The 23426-nt window shown below is 39.8% G+C and overlaps 2 protein-coding genes across 5 annotated transcripts in view; one reads left to right on the forward strand and one right to left on the reverse strand.

Moving 5' to 3' along the window:
- Positions 1-3238: 3238 nt before the first annotated feature.
- The window catches only part of LOC128565028 (tripartite motif-containing protein 5-like), a 47604-nt gene continuing 27416 nt past the window's right edge, over positions 3239-23426 (forward strand). For 3 of the 4 annotated variants that reach the window (XM_053561221.1, XM_053561224.1, XM_053561225.1), the window contains exon 1: positions 22189-22366. The gene's annotated coding sequence lies outside the window, so the exon portion shown is untranslated. Of the gene's footprint in view, positions 3376-22188; positions 22367-23426 lie in introns of those variants that run through there. The other variant, XM_053561222.1, reaches the window with a different exon arrangement.
- LOC128565032 (olfactory receptor 52H1-like) lies at positions 6061-7002 on the reverse strand. The gene has a single exon (XM_053561227.1). The coding sequence runs from the start codon at positions 7000-7002 to the stop codon at positions 6061-6063; it is 942 nt and encodes a 313-aa protein (XP_053417202.1).

Below are 23426 nucleotides of genomic sequence, written 5' to 3' on the forward strand. Positions count from 1 at the left end.
GTGTATATATATTGTGTGCATATAGATAGATAGATAATATTTGTTTTCTTCCCTCTCTCACCTCCTTGTTATATAACATAAAATATTATTTCTTCACATTATAGCAGTTGAGTATTGTTAGCTTTGTGTAATAGTGTATACATTATAAAATATCAAGAAAAAGAGAAAAATCACCTGAGGGGTTTGTATCCTTGCCTGAGCAAAGGAATAAGATGCTTTTTGTTCTACGCAGGATAGTTGTATCAAGTTAAGTTGGAATTTTGGCCTGGCATTGACTTTATTTGAAGATGAAGTATAATTTTAGGAGATGTGTGGATAACAGATAGACTTATGATAGTTAATTTTATGTGTGGACAATAGGTCGACTTATGATAGTTAATTTTATGTGTCAACATAGCAAGGCCATGGTAACCATGGATGTGGTCAAATATTATGCTGAGTGTTTCTGTGTCTTTTTTGATAAGATTAACATGTAGGGCTCGGTGCCCTTACTTCAGTGGTTAGGGTGAGGTTTGAACCCGCCACATACACTGGGGCTGGTGGTTTCATACTCTTCCCGGGCCTGCCAAACAACAATAACAACTACAACTACAACAAAATAATAGCCAGGCACTGTGGCGGACACCTGCAGTGCTAGTTACTTGGGAGACTGACACAAGAGAATCGCTTAAGCTCAAGAGTTTCAGGTTGCTGTGAGCTGTGATGCTACAGCACCCTACCAAGGGTGACATATTGAGACTCTGTCTCAAAAAAAAAGAAAAAACATTAACATTTAAATTGGGGGACTTTGACAAAAGCAGATTGCTTACTATAATTTGGGTGGATGGGCTTATCAAATTAGTTGAGGGCCTAAACAGAATAAAAGACTGACCTTTCTAAAACAAAGGTTAATACTAAAAGTACCCGAATTTCAGACTCCACCTATAACATTGGCTCTTTCTTAGATACTGCCTATTGATCCACCTTGCAGGTTTTGGACTTGCTAGAATTCATAATCACATGAGACAATTCTTTAAAATCTCTTTCTATAAATGTCCAGAGCTTATTGAGTCTGTTGCAATAGTGAACCCTGAGTAATTCGGGGATTAATGCAGAGAAACAAGAAATCTAATTTTAGGTACATTCTGTCCTCAAATCTATATATCTTATTGACACTTGTCCAGGAATGGGGGGCTCAGTGAGCTAATGTGTTTGTATGAAATTGACAGGGGTCAATCATGGGGAACAAACTGGGGAACTTCTTTACCCAACGATGTTCTCTGTGTTCATGACTTCTTCCTTTCCCAGAACTTGCACAGATCTCATATCTATCCTTGTTTTATTCATCTACCTTGACTCCGTGAACTCACCCCACATCCTGGGCTGATATTTCTCCTGAAGTATTGGAATTATAGCTGAGACAAAGCACTAGAGATATCAGATCATGACAAAAGATACCAGAAAACTTGAGCTGAGGGAAACCTGAATGTGCCAAACTCTTCTCACCATAGATAATTTTTCACCAGTGATGTTTTGAACTTGAGGGAAAAATATATTTCTCAGGTCTCTGTGTTTCCTCTATAAGTTGTCCTACTTAAAAAGGAGTCTGATGAAATACGTCTCCCTTTGACTTCAAGGGTTTTTAACATTTTCCCCTTTCAGAAAAGGGGCAAAGTACAGCAAATATGGTTAGAGTGTGATGGTAGAAAGAGATTAAACATTAATATGAGTAAATTTGTGGAAGAGAATAGAGAAGATATGAGAAATTATTGAATAAAATTTGTAAAAGGCAGTTTATATAATTATTAACACCAGAAAAATCTTTGAATTACATTATGTGACACAGAAATTATGTTCAATAAAGAACAACAGACCATAAACATGACATCATCAAGATTATAATTCAACAAAATAATATGTGTAGCTATGTATTTCATATCTATCTATTGCGATAACACAGACCACTGTCTAATAGATTTAGGACAGTAAGGAATAAAACAGAAAATTACCATGTCTGACTTCAAGAAACTTAGATAGAGGCTCGGCGCCCATAGCACAGTGGTTGTGGCTCGGGCAACATACACCAAGGGTGGTGGGTTCAAACCCAGCTCGGGGCCAGCTAAGAAACAGTGACAACTGCAACTGAAAAATAAGCTGGGCATTTTGGCGGGCACCGTAGTCCCAACTACTTGGGAGGCTGAGGCAAGAGAATCGCTTAAGCCCAAGAGCTTGAGGTTGCTGTGAGTTGTGACACCATGGCACTCTACTGAGGGTGACACAGTAAACTCTGTCTCAAAAAAAAAAAAAACTTAGAATTTGGGGCCTGTAATGTGGGGTAGGGCATGAGGTTACTAATGATGGCATTAAACAACAGGCTGCCCACTGCAGCTCTCCCCGTTGCTTTCTCCTCATGGATTTTCACTTTCTAAATGAATCCTCCGCTCTACAAGTGTTCCTACTTCCAATAAGGACTTTCTGAGGTGTCTTAGTGAGGGAACCATTAAAGGCAGGTTGTACAGTGGTATAAGCACCACTACCCGGATTTCTAGAACTGTTCTGCAGAGTGACTTTACAGAGAAAAGAGAGTAAGGCCTGGCTCTGTTCAGGGAGCAAATAAATACTTGGACAAAAACAACAGAAGGAAGTTGGAGAGATCTCTGACATTCAAGAGTTTAACTGCTGTGCATGGAATACTGTAGAATTTCTGCATGGCTGCCCAGAAAAATCTCCAGCATCCTGTTCTTTCTGGTTTTGAGAACCTTCAGGGTGTCTCAGCAGCCCTGCTCAGTAACTTTTCTATTCCCTTGTTCTGTAAGATTTCCAAGGGCAGACCAGAAACCTGATGCAGTTCTCTGAAAGTCCTGAACATTGCTTATCCTCTGCTTGGGCCGTATCTGCCACCCAGAAGCAGAACTCAGCTGTGAGATCAGGAATGAGAGTAGCACTTTGGAAAGGGCACCTGTTCTAGATTTTAATTGGTTGGGTTGATATAAACTATGTGAGAAGAAGTGGCATGATGATAAGATCCTGAAACTCATGGGGGAAATAAAAATTAAAGCAGGGTGCCTCTTTATTTTACCACCTCTCTTTGACTTAAAGTCACAACTGTGTAGCCAGCAGGACAATTCAGAGGGTGTGATTGGAGACTGTGGAGTGACCCCATTGGTTCATAGTTAATTTTCTTCTTTCACAGGAACTTAACTTTCATTACTAGCAGCTTTTCTGAGTTGAATCTCTTTGTGATTATCAGGCTGCTGAATTGGAGAATGAATCTTAACTAGCCTGCCCTGGCCTGCCATCACTGTCTGTATAATCTCCACTTCCTTATGGTGTCTGAAGGCATATTGTGGAGGACAAAAGTTGGAAGACTTTAGAGAAAAAACTGAATTTGTTTAGGTGAGTTTGACTTACTGGGGAAAAGTGTTCTGAAAGGGCAAATTAGGCCTAGCTTGCAGACTTCCTGCTGTCAGTTCTGACTTGTGGGAAGTCTGGGAGGGACAGCTTTGAAAGAAAGGAGGTTGAAGAAGTGAAAAGTTTTCTTGCCTGGAGGGATGGTTATTTTTCCAGGCTGAGTTTGTCTACATCCCTTTTCTATTCTATAATTTTGAATTGCTCCCTATAGGGAGGCAAACACTCCCTTCCCCCAACACCAGGGGCAAAGCCAGAAAAATCTTTGAATCCTAAAGTAACACTGTAGTCACTCCTCCAACCATAGATATGGCAGCGTAAAATTGAAACTGGGGTATATGTAACAGTGGGATTGGCCTGAAAAAAATAGCAAAAATATTTTCTTTGTCTTTAAAACTTCCCCCCTCTGTTTTGGGGCAGTGCAGGGAAAAGTTCTTAGCCTTTAGGAAGTGAAGCAGCTGAACTGTTAGGAAGGAGGCCCAACTAGGTCATAGCTTTGTCTTAGGCTGAGATAGGACAATTAGAATAGTTAACTAGAATGAAGCAAGAGCCTAGAACTTAGGGCCCTAGCTTTAAAAGCTCTGTGTTTCTGCTTCTGTACAGAAGATTTGATATTTGGAGATGAATAGTCACATTTTTCTCCCTTTGCCAACAAAACAGTACTTTTTTTTCCTTCTCCAAAAAATTCTTGTTCTGATGTGGCCTCAAGGAGGATAGATGCCTAGCTTTCAGTGACACTACTAGTTTTATTACCAGATGAAGAGGGTCCAGTTGCCTGTCACTGTCAGCCAGTATGCAGTGACAGGGATAGGTACAACAAACTATTTGTCAGAAGGCCGGGGTTCTGGAGAACAATGAGAGTAGCCTCCCCAAGACTGCTATGTTCTTCCATTTCCAAAAGTACAATTTTATACATAAAAGTTCAAAGCAAAGACCATACCAACCTCTATTTCAAATAATAATCAGTGTATTTCAGGGACCTATTACAACATTCCAATTCAAAAGTTAATTTCCTCAATCAATCCACGTAAAGTACTCAAGATAGGCATCTTTAGAGTGGGAGCTAAATTTATAAAACAGTAAGAATGGGAGACAGGGGGTGAAGGTCAGGCAGGACCTAAACGGGCCAGACCAGCTGTGTCATGTCTGCTCTAGCCTGACAGACTCCATCTTATTCTCACTATGTGTGCTTTCAAGTGCTCTTCTGTATCAAACATCAGCTTTTTCACACAAATGGTGAGAGAAATAAACCAAGAAAACCCTTGATTTTTTTAGAACTTGATAAGATTTTCTTTCTCCTCCTGATCAGGTTTCCTCCATTCAGGGCTGGACAGGGACCCCTGTTTTCCAGGCCTAAGCAAACAGACTTTATTTTTCTCCAATCTGCACTCCGGATACGAATACAAGATAGGAAAAAAGCAGTTTGACCAGTATTTCATGTAGGCAGGCCCCTTCTCACATGAAGACCTACACTTCCCTGCTTTGCCCTGAGCTAGAGGACTGCATTCATCTGCTAATACCCTCATTTCTCATCAACATTGAGAAGATGTTTTCTGTCTGCCAGCTCCTGGCCAAGTGTGATTTTTACCCCCAAGACCTCCCTGTTTACAAACACCCCACACACACACAAAAGACGCACAGGATGCTTCCCACTTAGGTTTCTCCCCTCTACTGACAAAAGTTCTGTTGCCCTTCATTTCTTCTGTATTCCTTTTTGTCTAATAAATCCTGTCCTATTGAAAGGGGACCATTGAAGAGGAGGAAGCAGCCCTGATGGAAACAGTTAACAATTAACAGAACAAATTGTAGAGCAGACAAGGAGCCAGAGAAAAGTGATATTTCAACATAGGGAGGAATTTATCTAAAGGCAGGACTGTAGACCCAAAGGTCATATGGTGCCAGTACTGACCACCACACAGGGAACAGTCATGAGGAAAAATAAGAATGTTACAATAGATAAATGCAGTTCATAGGATATAGAAGAGGAAAGAGTTAGAGTGGGGAGTGTGAGTCATTTTTGCCACCCCTCTACTGTTGAGCTTTGTCTTAACTTTGAAGAGCTTTTCTTTGTCAAAAGCTCTTTGATCAGCTTTTCTTTGTCTTTCAATAAACTCTGAGTGTTTTAACATAGTGTGTATTCTTTTCTATTTCATCCTGGTTTTCCAGTCTGCTCAGAAGAGGAGTTCCAATTGAGGGACACTGGCCAGGGTATCCCCTGGTGTGTCTTAGGGGGTACTCCTCAGAAGGGAAGTCCTCAGTAGCCTGATAGGACAGCACATGGGGCTTTCCACTGCACTCCTTCCTACATGGAGCAGTCCTAGCGGGGGGTAGGGGTGGTGGTGGTGGTGGGGTGTTATTACAGCCTGCCCTCCTCTGTTTTAGTGTTTTATTTCTTAGTGGTTGTCTTTCAATTCTTTGACCACCTAAGAATCAGCTGCTTAAAGTTCCAGCACAATTTTCACTGTCACTAATCTTTGTAGTCTATGAGTTCATTCTTCAAATCTTCCAGATCAAGATAAAAAAAATTCCATCAAAACACTCTCCCTGTTGCCTATACTTTCCACCTGGTTAGAAAGCTAAAATTAATAGCAGTTGCAGTTTTATTTTCATATCCTATGTTATGTATAATTTCACCAAGTCAATTTTCCCTAAATTTGTCCTTCAGTGTCCTACTCATTGTGACGGCTTCAAAGAAAAGAGGAGAATAAATTTGTCCCGGATCTGCTTTGTCTTCACTCCATAAACAACAGAATTCAGAGCAGGAGGGATGGACACATAGAGGTTAGCAAATAGGATCAGCACATTTCTAGGGACACTGTGCCCAAAGCGATGAGCAAGGATGGAGAAGAAGGCAGGCGTGTAAAACATGAGGATAACACTGACATGGGAGCCGCAAGTACTGAGGGCCTTTTGGCGGGCACCCTGGGACGAAAGCTGAAAGACAGCATGGAGGATGAAGGCATAGGAAACAGCAATGAAGATCACATCCGAGATGGCAGTCATGAGAAGTACACAAAATCCATACCAGATGTTGACGGAGATGTCAGCAGAAGACAGATGTGCAACACCTATATGCTCACAGTATGTGTGTGTGATGACACGTGTCCTGCAAAAGGGTAGCCGTTTTAGAAGGAAAACAGCGGGCAGGATGACAGAGAAGCTCCTCACAATGATGCTTACTGCAAGCTTGAGGACCACCTGCGGAGTGAGAATGGTGGAATATCTCAGGGGAAAGCAGATGGCCAAGTAGCGATCAAATGCCATGGCCAGGAGGATGGCTGAGTCCGCCACAAAGCTGAAGTGCAGAAAAAACATCTGAGTGAGACAACCAGAGAAGGTTATTTCTTGGGAGCCAAGCCAGAAGTTACTGAGCAGTTTGGGCACTGTGGCAGTGGACAGGATGAGGTCGGTAGTGGTCAGCATGGAGAGGAAGAAAAACATGGGCTCGTGGAGGCTGCGCTCAGCTGCAATGAGATAGAGCAGGATGCTATTGCCCACAATAGCCACAGCATAAATGATAAAAAAGGGAATACCAATCCACATGTGGAACTTCTCCAGGCCAGGTATTCCAACAAGAATAAAGGAGCTGGGGTTGTAACAGCTCAAATTATACATGTTCTCTTCAGTCTGGGATTCTCTGGTCCTCAAACCCTGAAGACAAACCAACTGTCAGAATGGGCTTTGAAGGCTAACAATTTACTGTGGTACTGAAACTCATTGCAGAATGCAACTGTCACATTCAGGGCTCCCACAATAGAAGCACTGCCTTTCCCCAGAAGACCTGTCATATGCGTGACTGACTGGCAGTCATTCCTTCTCTTTGCCATTAGCCCTACTTCATATCATCATATACTTACTAATAAACCATACAAAAGGGTTGTGGTAGTAGGCCAGTAATTGCCTATGATTAAACATGATTATCCGCGTTCCTTTCTCAATGCAGGTTATTTAGGATAAACCCAAACTCAAAAGAGGGAAAAACAAACAAATATGAGAGAAAGGAAAGGGCAGAAAAGGGAGAGAGAATGCTAAAAATATTAAAAGATATCAATTAGATAAAAATAAACTGTGAGGAAAGGGGAAAATTGATTTTTCTAGAGCAAATATATTTCAGACAATGGGTCTAATAAAATAACTACAGGAAGCAGGAGAAAAAATACTGACAGAAGAAGAAGTAAAGGGTTAGATTTCAGTGCTGTGGATGGTGTGGGAGTTTTGTTCCACAGGGATTGAAATACAGACAAATTAGAATGTATGCTTACTTGGATGTGGACATGAGAGAATGTATGTATCGAGAAGCACACAGTCAAGTTAAGCATCATTAGCTGGACTCAAGCAGAGAACATAATGTTCAGAAAAATTTATGACTTCAGGGGCAACATCCTAAACCTTGCAGCATCTCTGTTCCCTCATGTTTTTCCTTAATTGCAGACTCTACCAGTGAGTCTGACAATGCCTCAAAAATACCTAGTACTATCAGCAAAGACACAGAGCACATTCTTTCATATCCTAGATATGAAAGAATAATCAAGAAGTTGTACCCCAATCTTTTCAATGCTTGGACTAAGTGTATGGGAATCTCTAGCTTTGTACTAAATAGAGGCTGCCTTTGAAGGTGGCTTTGGCATTGAAAACACCCTCTGTGGAGAACTTTGAAAATGGAAGGAAAGGGAATCAGGAAATTGATACTAGGGAGCACAACATCAGAGAGGCCCCATAGAACATGAGCCATGTTTGGGTCTTACCTTTCCCAACAAATTTACAAGGTCCCTTAAAAAGGTTTTTAGGAGAAGCAGTGAATCTTGTGAGCAAGTCACACCACCTCTATATGATTGTGTTTAGCAGGAATTTATAGCCTTGTCCATAAGGGAAATAGAGTGGATAGAGCTATTTAGGACTTGGTGATTTCTTTGTCAAGTCCTGAGTTACAGGGAGCTTACATAGTGAGCTTCCATGTCATAGTTTTGCCATCAGCATAGCCCATAATTAGCCTAAATGGACATATTACATATAGCTAAGAGAAGGCAGCTGGGGGCGGCGCCTGTGGCTCAGTTGGTAGGGCGCCGGCCCCATATACCGAGGGTGGCGGGTTCAAACCCGGCCCTGGCCAAACTGCAACCAAAAAATAGCCGGGCGTTGTGGCGGGCGCCTGTAGTCCCAGCTACTCGGGAGGCTGAGGCAAGAGAATCGCTTCAGCCCAGGAGTTGGAGGTTTCTGTGAGCTGTGTGAGGCCACGGCCACTCTACAGAGGGCCATAAAGTGAGACTCTGTCTCTACAAAAAAAAAAAAAAAAAAAAAGAGAAGGCAGCTGGTTCCCACTGCCCAAAGGCAGTTTCCTGAAAGTCTGCTCTAAGTCACATCCCTAGGTCTGATACAGACTGAACTCCTACAGATACTGTTCTTATTTGAGTAACATAGAGCAACATAGTCTTGTCCTCCTTAAAATGCTGGTCACATGACGTCCTATAGTTTAAAAACCAAGAGACTAAGAAACACCAAAATGTCTGTACAGTTTAGGCTGAATTTTGTTTTAACCTCTTGAAGCATAGATTCACTATCTCCTAATAGGAAGCATATTTGCCCTGAGTTACAGAGAATACATTTTAGGAGGAGAAAAATAAATCACTAATCCTTAAAATTGTAAGGGGTAGCCAAAAGAAAATATTTAAACCAAGGTCTACAGGTTCAGTCAAAGCCCATTCTGCTCTTGTTTCCTCTACCCACAGAACATTATCCTCCTGAATTTTCTGCGGTACCACTAGTCACATTAGCTGGTCTGACATGAAATCGAGCCTCCCACCCCTGTCATCTTCTTATCATAGAGCCATCGGTGTCACGACTCCTCTTACCCACAGACAACCAGGGAACAGTCCCAATTTGTACCTTGAACAAACCAGAGGCTCTGTTATTTGATAAAATCACAGAGGCAGTTTAGAGATTTTTTCCTCAGTAACTAACCACAGTTTTCTACTCACCAGGCTCTCTCTGTCTCTATGTTTACAGGATTAGTGAAAAGCAAGTTAAATTTTAGGCTGGGAAATATTCTAGTAAGAGACAAAAGGAATATTTATGCATTTTCCTATATTACCAGGTGATAACTCAGGTTATATGGGCCCCTCATTTTCTACTCCTACACAAGGGATGGAAGCCACCGTATTAACTCTCTTCTCCTGGGATAAAATGTAGCTTGAGGGTTTTAGTGGGCTGTGGATTTTGCATCCCTTGGAGATTCAAACTAAGACCAAACAGACACAATCAGTTGAGGTAGAATTCTCAAAAGACTGAGAATATTTCTGTACTTTCACTCTTCTTTAATTAGTATATTTGTATAAACTTGCACCAATACTACACAAATATAATTAAAATTTTCTCTGTACTTGACATAGGAGAGTAAATCTTCCCATTTTATACTTTAAAATCTTCTCAGTCTTTCTCAGTGCCTTGCATTGCCATGAATGTTTTGTTAGCAGTTTGTCAATTTGCAAACACAAACACACACTGTCTTAGAGCTTTAATTTGACAAATGTATGCATTGAATCTATATATTAATATGGAAATATTTGATCAGATTATAATACTGTATATCATGTTATAAGTATTTTTTAAATCACATATCCCTTCATTAATGTATCTTTTCAATTTTCTCAATATTGTATTAAAATGTCCATATGTATTTCATACATACTTAAAATATACACATACCCTTTTGGGGGCACCGGGATATATTATTATCCTATAGCTGCTATAAAAAAGCTTCATGGCTTAAAACAACACAGATATATTCAGAAGTCCAGGATAGATTCCACTAGGCTAGAAGCAAGGGGGTTGAGAAGGCTGAACGTCTTTTGGGAAGAAAATTTATTTCCCAGCATTTATAGCCTGTAATAGCTCCTTTCCTTCCTCTTCAAAGACAGCAATGTTACTTCTGCCTTTCTGCCAGAGTCATGTTTCCTCTCACTGCCCTATTCTGACTCCCTTTTCTACCTCTAAGTAATTTCTGAGTGCATTTGAGCCATCCAGACAAACCAGGATAGTCTCCTTACTTTAAGGACTGATTCCATTTTGCCATATAATTCAACATAATCTCAGGTTCTGGTTTAGAATAAGGATATCTTCTGGATCGTCATTATTTTGTCTATCACATAGTTTGTAAATTATGTTTGTTGAATTTACTACTCTTGGTTAATTTTAATATTCTATATATATGTTGGCAATAATAGATGTGTTTAAAGGTCTTGTTTTGTTCTATTACCTTTCCCCATGCTTTTTAGTTTTTATATATTTGGGCTATGTATGGGTATACATTCCCTGTTTTCATGTCTCCTGTTTGTTTGTAGGATCATTTTGAGTAGAAGATTCCCCCTGACTTTTCTTTCTGCCTTACTTTGCTCCTATGCTCATCCTTCCAGGTACCACAACCTATTCTAGAAAATTCTGTCCCAAATTGAAGCTTAATGAATTGGTTTGGGATCCTGATCCAGTAGTGAGTTCATGAATATCAAATATCAAGTTTCTGAGACAAAGGAAGATTGTTTCAATTTCCAAGGACAAAATGAGTCTATACCTCTCACATCTCTAGACCAGTCACTCACAATAAACTTTAATTCTGGGAGGTGCTTTCATAGTCTGTGTGTGTTCTGTCTCTCATAAACCCTACTCTCATTCCTCACTTCAAGAAGTGACCTCATTTGGGTTCTGTGTATGAAAGAATGGTTAAAATGACTTGTGGAAGCTGAATTTCTTTCTAAGGTACCAATTCCTTTTTCTAGATCTGGATCCCAGAAAAACCTAGGTATTTGTGGACCTTAGACTCATAATCTTTATTTTATTTTACTTGTATGATCAGCAAAGTTGCCTTTAGTATCTGTTTTCCCAGAGCCTGAAAACTGATTTTCATTCACTTATTTTTCAATTTTTAAATTTCACAATGAGGCACCAGCAAAGCAAACTTGCAGAAGCTAAAGGTCAAAACTTAGCTTCCACAATGGTGCAAAGGATAAAACTACACAACAGATGTTCCCAAAATAAGATGAACAGAATTCCTCTACAATTATCGATTCTTAATAAATGTCAGTGGATTAGATTCTGCACTGAAGAGGCACAGACTGGCTGATTGAATAAAAAAGCACAAGCCACATAGAGGCTGTCTATAGGAAATGCATGTAGCCTTGAAGAATAAATCAACACTCAGTGTTAAAAGGTGGATAACAGTATTTGAAGTAAATGAAAATCAGAAGAAAGGAAGGATTGCAATTTTATTCTCAGCTATAAGCAGATTTAAAGCAACTAAAGTTAAGAAAAACAAAGAGATACAAGAGATATCTCTGAGTACTACAAGAAACTTTATGCCCAGAAATTTGACAATGTGGAGGAAATGGACCAATTCTGGAATCACACCCTTTTCCTAGACTTAACCAAGAAGAAATACGTGTCTTTTTTTTTTTTTTTCTTTTGAGACAGAGTCTCACTATGTCACCCTAGGTAGAGTTCCGTGGCATCAAAGATCATAGCAATCTCCAACTCTTGAGCTTAAGCAATTCTCTTGCCTCAGCCTCCCAGGTAGCTGGGACTAAAGGTACCTGCCACAATGCCTGTCTATATTTTATTGCAGATGTCATGGTTGTTAGCTGGCCTGGGCTGGGTTTGACGCTATCACCCTTGGTGAATGTGGCTGGCACCATACCAGAAATAGATCTTGTGAACAGACCAATTTCAAGCACTAAGATCATACAAACATAAATAAAACAATCTCCCAACATAAAATAAAATAAAACAATCTCCCAACATAAAAACGACCTGATTCAGATGGCTTCACACCAGAATTCTGTCAAAACTTCAAAGAAGAGCATTTGTACTTCAGAAATTATTCCAAAAATTGAGAAGGAATGAATCTTCCCCTAACACATTCTGTGAAGCAAACATCACCTTGATTCCAAAAACAGGAAAAGACCCAACTAAAAAGGAGAACTTCACATCAATGTCATTAATGAATATAGATGCAAAAATTCTCAGTGAAATAGTAGCCAATACATTACAGCTACACATTAAAAAAATATATCATGATCAAGTAGGTTTCATCCTTGGGATGCAAAACTGGTTTAACATACTCAAGTCCATAAAATTAATTCACCATATTGCCAGAAGCAAAAACAAAGACCATAGCTTGGCACCCATAGCACAGTGGTTATAGTGCCAACCACATACATTGAGGCTGGCAGGTTCGAGCCTGGCCTGGGCTAGCTAAAACAATAATGACAACTACAACAAAAAAAAAGCCAGGTGCTATGGCAGGCATCTGTAGTCACAGCTATATGGAAGACTGAGGCAAGAGAAAAACTAAGCCCAAGAGTTGGAGGTTGCCCATTGTATATTTTAAAGATCTTGAAAAAATAATACTTCGTTTTATATGGAATCAGAAAAAAACTCAAATAGCCAAGACATTACTCAGAATTAAAAACCAAGCAGGAGGAATCATGCTACTGGACCACAGACTATACTATAAATTGATAGTAATCAAAACTACATGGTACTGGCACAAAAACAGAGAGTTTAATATACGAAACAGAATAGAGAACCAAGAGATGAATCCAGCTACTTACATTATTTGATCTTTGACAAGCCAATTAAAAACATTCAGTGGGGAAAGGATTCCCTATTTAACAAATGGTGCTAGGTGAACTGGCTGGCAACCTGTAGAAGATTCAAACTGGACCCACACCTTTCACCATTAACTAAGATAACTCTCACTGGATAAAAGATTTAAACTTAAGACATGAAACTATAAAAATACTTGAAGAAAGTGCACGGAAAACTCTTGAAGGAATCGGCCTGGGTGAATATTTTATGAGGAGGACTCCCCAAGAAATTGAAGCAGTATCAAAAATACACCACTGGGACCTGATCAAACTAAAAAGCTTCTGCACAGCCAAGAACATAGTAAATAAAGCAAGCAGACAACCCTCGGAATGGGAGAAAATATTTGCAGGTTATACCTCCGATAAAGGTCTAATAACCAGAATCCACAGAGAACTCAAACATATTAGCAAGAAAAGAACATGTGATCCCATCTCAGGGTGGGCAAGGGACTTGAAGACAAACTTCTCTAAAGAAGACAGATCTACAAAAACATGAAAAAAAGCTCATCATCCTTAATCATCAGAGAAATGCAAATCAAAACTACTTTGAGATATCACCTAATCCCAGTAAGAGTAGCCCACATAACAAAATCCCAAAACCAGAGATGTTGGCATGGATGTGGAGAAACGGCACACTCTTACACCGCTGGTGGTAATGCACACTAATACGTTCCTTCTGGAAGGATGTTTGGAGAATACTTAGAGACCTAAAAATAGACCTGCCATTCGAGCCTATAATTCCTTTACTAAGTTTATATCCGGAAGACCAAAAATCACAATATAACAATGACATCTGTACCAGAATGTTTATTGCAGCCCAATTCATAATTGCTAAGTCATGAAAGAAGCCCAAGTGCCCATCGACCCACGAATGGACTAGCAAATTGTGGTACATGTATACCATGGAATATTATGCAGCCTTAAAGATGGGACTTTACCTCTTTTATGTTTACATGGATGGAACTGGAACATATTCTTCTTAGCAAAGTATCTTGGGAATGGAAGAAAAAGTATCCAATGTACTCAGCCCTACTATGAAGCTAAATTATAGCTTTCACATGAAGGCTATAACCCAACTATAGTATAAGACTTTGAGGAAAGGGCTAAAGAACGGGAAGGGAGGGGAGTGGTTAGGGTGGAGGGAGGTTAATGGGTGAGGCCACACCTATGGTGCATCTTAGAATGGGTACAGGAGAAACTTACTAAAGGCAGAATATAAATGGCTACATACAATAACTAAGAAATTGCCATGAAGGCTATGTTGAACAGTTTGATGAGAATATTTCAGATTGTATATGAAACCAGCACATTGTACCCCTTGATTGCACTAATGTACACAGCTATGATTTAACAATAAAAAAAAGAATTGGAGGTTGCTGTGAGCTCTAATGTCACAGCACTCTACCGAGGGTGACATAGTGAGACTCTGTCTCTAAACAAAAACACAAACAAAGCAAAGACCTTATGATCCTCTCAATAGATGCAGAAAAAGCATTCTATAAACTTCAGCATCGATTTCTAATTAAAACACTTGGAATATAGGCAATGGTGGCACATTTCTTACACTGATCAAAGTCATCTATAACAAACCCACAGCTAATATTATACAGAATGGAGTAAAACTGAGAGATTCTCCACTTATAACTGAAACCAGATTAGGTTTTCCTCTATTACCACTACTATTCTACATAGTGCTGGAAGTTTTAGCTAATACAATAAGACAAGAAAAGGAAATAAAAGCATCCAAATGGGAGCAGAGAAGGTTTAACATTTGTTCTTTACTGATAATATGATCTTATACTTAGAGAACCCCAAATATTCAACGACAAGACTCCTGGAAGTGATGAAAAAATACAATGTCTCAGGATATAAAATCAATGTCCATAAACCAGCAGCCTTTGTATATGCCAATAACAGACAAGTTGATAAGCTAATCAAGGACACAATTACCTTCATAGTAGCCTCAAAAAAAAAAAAGGAATATCTAGGAATATACCTATGAAAGGAGGTGAAGGACCTCCATAAAGTTATGAAACCCTAAAAAATATAATAGCAGAAGATATTAACAAATGGAAGACCATACCATGCTCATGGCTGGGAAGTATCAACATTGTTAAAATGTCTATACTACCCAAAGCAAACTACAGATTCAATGCAATCCCCATTAAAATCCCAACATCATACTTTCAAGATTTAGAAAAAAAAATTCTTCATTTTGTATGGAACCAGACAAAACTCTGTATAACCAAGGCAGTTCTTAGTAATAAAAACAAAGCCATGGGCATCACCCTAACAGACTTCAGGCTATACTACAAGGCCATAGTGATCAAAACAGTATGGAATTGGCACAAAATACAGACATTGACATTTGGAACCAAATAGAAAACCATGAGATGAATGGTTTTCCAACCTCTTATTCCCACCTGATCTTTGATAAACCAAACAAGAACATACATGGGGGAAAAGGATCTCTATCCATTAAAAGGTACTGGGAGAACTGGATAACCATATGTAAAAGATTGAAACTAGACCTCCACCTTTGTCCACTCACAAAAATTGATTCAACATGGATAAAAGATTTAAATCTAAGGCATGAAACAATAAAAATCATTGAAGAAAGTGTAGGGAAAACACTTGAAGATATCAACCTGGGGAAAGATTTCATGAAAAAGAGTTCCATGGCAATTGCAACAACACAAATAAATAAATGGGACTTAATTAAACTGAATAGCTTCAGTACAGCTAAGAAGACAATAACCAAAGCAAATTATGTCCATTATATGTTTTGGACAAAAGCTTAATAAGTAGGATCTACAGAGAACTCAATTAATCAACACAAAAAGAGCTAACAATCCCATATATCACTGGGCAAGAGATATGGATAGCGCTTTCTGTAAAGAAGACAGACAAATGGCTAACAAACATATGAAGAAATGCTCATCGTCCTGAATCATCCGAGAAATGCAAATCAAAACTCCCCTGAGATGTCACCTAACCTCAGTGAGAATGGTCCACACCACAAAGTCTTAAAGCTGCAGATGCTGGCATGAATGTGGAGAGAAGGGAACACTTTTACCCTGCTGACGGGACTGCAAACTAATACAACATTTGTTGAGGAAGTATGGAGGAAGTGTGGAGAATCCTGAAAGAACTCAAATTAGACCGCCTATTTGATCCCGTAATCCCATTACTGGGCATCTACCCAGAAGGAAAAAATCATTTTATCATAAGGACATTTGCACTAGACTGTTTATCATAGCTCAAATTATAATTGCCAAAATGTGGAAACAGCCTAAATGCCCACCAACCCAGAAATGGATTAATAAGCTGTGGTATATGTACAACATGAAATACTATTCAGCCATTAAAAAAAAAAAATGGATACTTTACAGCCTTTGCATTAACCTGGATAGAGATGGAATGCATTTTTCTTAGTAAAGCATCACAAAAATAGAGAAGGAAGAATCCAATGTACTCAATTCTATTATGAAAGCAACAGATGACCTAATACATGGTGGGGAGTAGGAGAATGGAAAAGCTGGTTGAGGGGATATGGGAGGGGGTTGGCGGGTCATGGTATATGGCACATCTCTTGGGAGAGGACACAATTATAAGAGGGGCTTTACCTAACAAATGCAATCAGTGTAACCTGATTCTTTGTACCCTCAATGAATCCTAAGCAATTATGTGTGTGTGTGTGTGTGTGTGTGTTCCATGTGAATGCTCATCAATGGATGACCTAGGCTGAAGATGATTTTTAAATAACTAAGTGGAGATGATGACCCAGTTACCCTTTTTTCCTCAGCCACCTCTGCTATCATTCAAAGGATTCATGAATAGACCTATATGGTGTTAGGAATGAAAGTTATGCATAGGGTCAATAATATGGACTTCCACACCAAGGCTTACCTGGCTACAGGTGCTGCTGAGTGTCCAACAGGCAATCCAGCAATAGGTATCATCCCTGATTCCATGATGTAGCAACATTTCTCAATGTGATCAGCGTAGGACTGCTTCCAGCATAGAAGAGGCAGCATTTTGTTCTCATTGGAAGAGACACTTATCTGGTTACAAAATTGCCTTCCTGCACACAATGCTTCTACCACAGCTACCACCTGTGAATTTACAGAATGCCACCATGGTGTTCCACACACTATTGATTGTGACCAAGAACTCACTTCACAGTAAATAAAGTGTGGCAATGAGCCCATGTTCATGAAATTTACTGGAATTATTAAGAGGTCCCACCATCCTGAGCAGCTGGCTTAATAGAAAAGTGGCCTTTATATGACAAACTGATAGTGCCAGGTAGATGGCAATACCACGTAGGACTGGAAAACAGTTCTCCAGGAGGTTATGTATCCTCTGCATCAATGCCCAATATATGGTCCTGTGTCTCCTATACCCAGGATTCATGGGTCCAGGAATCAAGGGTAGAAAGGGTATTGGTACCACTAAGGGAAAAATGCAAGTTCCCCACCACACAAAAAGAAATGCCGCACTGTGCTAGCTTGGAGTGCTCAACAAAATTGTTACAAAATAGATTAAGCAAATACCAAAAGATAGTTGTGAGGCACAGGAGATGTGCCTCACCACTTTGTTGAGGCAGTGGCAACTTGTATACAGCCAGCACTGACTGGTACAGGACTGCATTCCTAACCTGCAGTTTCCTTTAGCTAATTGTAATAGTCTTTGTCTAGTGGAAAATCATATTAATATAATAGCATCATTAACATTGAAAGGGACATTTGAAAGTGGATATTGATTATACTGTGCATTCTTTATTTATTTATTTATTTTTGAGACAGAGTCTCAAGCTGTCACCATGGGTAAAGTGCCGTGGCATCACTGCTCACAGCACCCTCCAATTCCTAGGTTTAAGTGATTCTCTTGCCTCAGCCTCCCAAGTTGCTGGGACTATAGAAGCCCACCACAACGTCCGATCATTGTTTGGTTGTAGTTGTCCTTGTTTGGCAGGCCCAGGCTGGATTTGAACCTGCCAGCTCCAGTGTATGTGGCTGGCATCTTTGCGGCTTGAGCTACAGGTGCTGAGCCTATACTGTGGATTCTTGATTGGTGTTGACGCTACCATGTGATGGATGATATAAAATGTAAGAGCTCTGCATCACACTCTGAGTACGGATTTAAGGTGATGCCATGGATAGGTGGTACAGTTTTACTCTCTAAAGCACTGTATCACCCAAGAGCGAGTTTCCAGAGAACCGAATGTCTGGGGAACTACTGCACAAAGAATGAATAGCTGAGAACTCCTGTGCAAAGAGTAAGCACTCTGTGTATGTAACCTCTAATAAATTCATCGAACTTGCCAAGCTGGACTTGTCTGAGTCATGCTTTGCTCTCTCAGCTCCATCTCAGGAAAACTTTGCCTCTTGTTCTTGCAAACTCATCATCTGCTGGCTTAGAGTCTTTGTTCCAAAGTGAAGAATGCTTTCACAGGTAGACATAAGAATGATTTCATTGAACCAGAAGTTAAGACTGCTACCCATCTACTTTGAGATCATCATGTCTCTAAACCAATAGACAAAAAAGGAAATTCCTGTGCAGGCAAGGGTGATTAACCCTGACTACCAAAGATATATGAAACTACTACCCCATGGTTCAGGTAATGAAGAGGATGCCTGGAATACAGGAGATCCCCAAGGATGTCTCTCAATATTTCTATGCCTTGTGATTAAAGTTAATCGTAAACTACAACAGTCTAATTCAGGCAGGACACCTAATTCATTTTCATTCAGAAAATGAAAGTTTAGCTCACTCCACCAAATAAGAAATAGTGTTATTGAGGTGCCTTCTGAGATCAAAGAGAATATGGAATAAGTATTGGAATAAGGTGGATTAGGTACAACTATACAATGAGTTACAGCAGTGAAGACTATAATTGTAATTATATTTCTTCCTTATATTATTGTCATTGTAATCATATTTCTTCCTTATATCATTACGGATTTGTGTGCATGCGTATAGGTATATACATTGTGTGCATATAGATAGATAGATAATATTTGTTTTCTTCCCTCTCTCGCCTCCTTTCTATATAACATAAAATGTATTTCCTTCATATTATAACAGTTGAGTATTGTTAGCTTTGTGTAATAGTGTGTACATTATAGAATATCAAGAAAAAGAGAAAAATCACCTGAGGGGTTTGTATCCTTGTCTGAGGAAAGGGTTAGGGTGCTTTTTGTTCTATGCAGGGTAGTTGTATCAAGTTAGGTTGGAATTTTTGCCTATAATTGACTTTATTTGAGGATGAAATATAATTTTAGGTGTGTGTGTAACAGGTAGACTTATGATACTTAATTTTATGCGTGGACAACAGGTAGACTTATGATAGTTAATTTTATGTGTCAACATAGCTAGGCCACAGTAACCATGGATGTGGTCAAATATTATGCTGAGTGTTTCTGTGAGTGTCTTTTTTGATAAGATTAACATTTAGGGCTCAGCACCCATACCTCAGTGGTTAGGACAAGATCTGAACCAGCCACATACACTGGGGCTGGTGGGTTCAAACCCCTCCCAAGCCTGCCAAACAACAATAACAACTACAACAACAACAAAATAATAGCCAGGCATTGTGGAGGACACCTGTAGTCCCAGTTACTTGGGGGCTGAGGCAAGACAATTGCTAAAGCCCGAGAGTTTGAGGGTGCTGTGAGCTGTGATGCCACAATATGCTACTGAAGGCGACATAGTGAGATTTTGTCTCAAAAAAAAAAAATGAATGACATTTAAATTGGTGGACTTTGACAAAAGTAGATTGCTTACTATAATTTGGGTGGGTGGGCTTATCAAATTAATTGAGTGCCTAAATAGAATAAAAGACTGACCTTTCCAAAACAAGCAGTAATACTATAAGTAGGTGAATTTCAGACTTGACCTATACATTGGCTCTTTCTTGGATACAGTCTGTTGGTCCACCTTATAGATTTTGGACTTGTATCATGTGATACAATTCTTTAAATCTCTTTCTATAAATCTCCAGAGCTTATTGGTTCTGTTGCAGTAATGAACTCTGAGTAATTCAGGGATTAATACCAACAAACAAGAGATGTAATTTTAGGTACGTACTGTGCTCAAATCTATATATCTTGTTGACATTGTCCGGGAATGGAGGGCTCAGTGAGCTAATGTGTTTGTATGGAATGTACAGGGTGTGGATTAGGGATCAATCATGGGGGACGAACTGGGGAACTCCTTTACCCAAAGATGTTCTCTGTGTTCATGACTTCTTCCTTTCCCAGAACTTGCACAGATCTCATATCTATCCTTGTTTCTTCTTCTACCTTGACTCCATGAACTCATCCACATCCCCAGTTGATATTTCTCCTGAAGTATTAGAATTGCAGCTGAGACAAAGCACTGGGGATATCAGATCATGACAAGATACCAGAAAACCTGGGCTGGGGGAAACCTGAATGTGCCAAACTCTTCTCACCATAGACAATTTTTCACCAGTGATGTTTTGAACTTGAGGGAAAAATATATTTCTCAAGTCTCTGTGTTTCCTCTATAAGTTGTCCTGCTTAAAGAGGAGTCTGACGAAATACCTCTCCCTTTGACTTCAAGGGTTTTTAACATTTTCCCCTTTCAGAAAAGGGGCAAAGTACAGTAAACGTGGTTAGAGTGTGATGGTAGAAAGAGATTAAACATTAATCTGAGTAAACTTGTGAAAGAAAATAGAGAAGATATGAGAAATTATTGGCTAAAATTTGTAAGAGGGAGTTTATATAATTATTAATAGCAGAAAAATCTTTGAATTACATTATGTGACACGGAAATTATGTTCACATACAAAACAACAGACCATAAATATGACATCAATATTTTAATTCAACAAAATTATATTTGTAGCTATATATTTCATATCTGTATATTACTATAACATAGACCACTGTCTCATAGATTTAGACAGTAAGAATAAAATAGAAAAGTTCCATGTCTGACTTCAAGAAACTTAGAGGCTCGGCACCCATAGCACAGTGGTTATGGCCCCGGCAACATACACCAAGGCTGGTGGGTTCGAACCCAGCTCGGGGCCAGCTAAGCAACATGACAACTGCAACAGAAAAATAAGCTGGGCGTTGTGGCGGGCGCCTGTAGTCCCAGCTACTTGGAAGGCTGAGGCAAGAGAATCGCTTATGCCCAAGAATTTGAGGTTGCTATGAGTTGTGACACCAGGGCACTCTACCAAGGGTGACACAGTGAAACTCTGTCTCAAAAAAAAAGAAAAACTTAGAGTTGGGGCTTCTAGTGTGGGGTGGGGCATGAGGTTACTAATGATGGCATTCATTAAACAATGACAGGCTGCCCATGGCAGCTTTCTCCATTGCTTTCTCCTCATGGATTTTCACTTTCTAACTTAGTCCTCCTCTCTGCAAATGCTCCTACTTCCAATAAGGACTTTCTGAGTTATGTTAGTGAGGGAACCATTAAAAGGCAGGTTGTACAGTGGTATAAGGACCACTACCCAGATTTCTGGAACTGTTCTGTAGAGCGACTAACAGAGAAAAGAGAGTAAGGCCTGGCTCTGCTCAGGGAGCAAATAAATACTTGGACAAAAACAACAGAAGAAATTTGGAGAGATCTCTGAAATTCAAGAGTTTAACTGAGAATTTCCGCATGACTGCCCAGAAAAATCTCCAGCATCCTGTTCTTTCTGGTTTTGAGAACCTTCAGGGTGTCTCAGCAGCCCTGCTCAGTAACTTTTCTGTTCCCTTGTTCTGCAAGATTTCCAAGGGCAGACCAGAAACCTGATGCAGTTCTCTGAAAGTCCTGAACATTGCTTATCCTCTGCTTGGGCCGCGTCTGCCACCCAGAAGCAGAACTCAGCTGTGAGATCAGGAATGAGAGTAGCACTTTGGAAAGGGCACCTGTTCTAGATTTTAATTGGTTGGGTTGATATAAAACTATGTAAGAAGAAGTGGCATGATGACAAGATCCTGAAACTCATGGGAACAAAAAAAAATTAAAGCAGGGTGCCTCTTTATTTTACCACCTCTCTTTGACTTAAAGTCACAACTGCGTAACCAGCAGGACAACTCAGAGGGTGGGACTGGAGACTGTGGAGGGACCCCATTGGTTCATAGTTTGTCTTCCTTTTCTTGGCTCCACCCACAAGAACTTTACTTTCGTTTCTAGCAGCTTTTCCGAGTTGAATCTCTTTGTGATTATCAGGCTGCTGGATTGGAGAATGAATTCTGACTAGCCTGCCCTGGCCTGCCATCACTCTTTGTATAATCTCCACTTCCTTATGGTGTCTGAAGGCATATTGTGGAGGGCAGAAGTTGGAAGACTTTGGAGCAAATATTCAATTTGCTTAGGTGAGTTTGACTTATTGGGGAAAAGTATTCTGAAGAGGAAAATAGGCCCAGGTCGCAGACTTCCTGCCGCCAGTTCTTACTCATGGGCAGTCTGGGAGGGACAGCTTTGAAAGAAAGGAGGTTGAAGAAGAGAAAGTTTTCTTGCCTGGAGGGATGGTTATTTTTCCAGGCTGCGTCTCTCTACATTGCTTTTCTATTCTATAAATTTGAATTACTCCCTAAAGGGAGGCAAACACTCCCTTCCCCCCAAACCAGGGGCAAAGCCAGAAGAATCTTTGAGTCCTAATGTAACAGTGTAGTCACTCCAACCATAGATACGGAAGTGTGAAATTAAGACTGGGGAATATGTAACAGTGGGATTGGCCTGAAAAAAATAGCAAAAATATTTTGTGTGTCTTTAAACCTTCCCCCACTGTTTTTGGGCAGTGCAGGGAAAAGTTCTTTGCCTACAGGAAGTGGGTCCAGTGGAGGCCCGGCTAGGTCATAGCTTTGTCTTAGGCTGAGATAGGACAATTAGAATCATTAACTGGAATGAAACAACAACAGCCTAGAACTTAGGGCCCTAGCTTTAAAAGTTCTGTGTTTCTGCTTCTGTACAGAAGATTTGATATTTGGAGATGAATAGTCACATTTTTCTCCCTTTGCCAAAAAAATAATACTTTATTTTTCCTTCTCCTCAGAACATTTGTTCTGATGTGGCCTCAAGGAAGACAGGTGCCCAGCTTTCAGTAACACTACTAGTTTTGTTACCAGATGAAGAGGCTCCACTTGCCTGTCACTGTCAGCCAATATGCAGTGAGGGTGATAGGCTCTAGCAAACTTTATTTGTCACAAGGCTGGGATTCTGGAGAACAATAAGAGTAACCTCTCCAAGACTGTTCTGTTCTTCCATTTCCAAAAGTATGGTTTTATACATAAAAGTTCAAAGTAAAGATCACATCAACTTCTATTTCAAATAATACTCAGTTTATCTCAGGGAACTATTATAACATTCCAATTCGAAAGTTAATTTCCTCAATCAATCCTCCTAAACTACTCAAGATAGGCATCTTCAGGGTGG

The sequence above is a fragment of the Nycticebus coucang genome, chromosome 14 (assembly GCF_027406575.1).
Source record: "Nycticebus coucang isolate mNycCou1 chromosome 14, mNycCou1.pri, whole genome shotgun sequence".
NCBI classification, from domain to species: domain Eukaryota; kingdom Metazoa; phylum Chordata; class Mammalia; order Primates; family Lorisidae; genus Nycticebus; species Nycticebus coucang.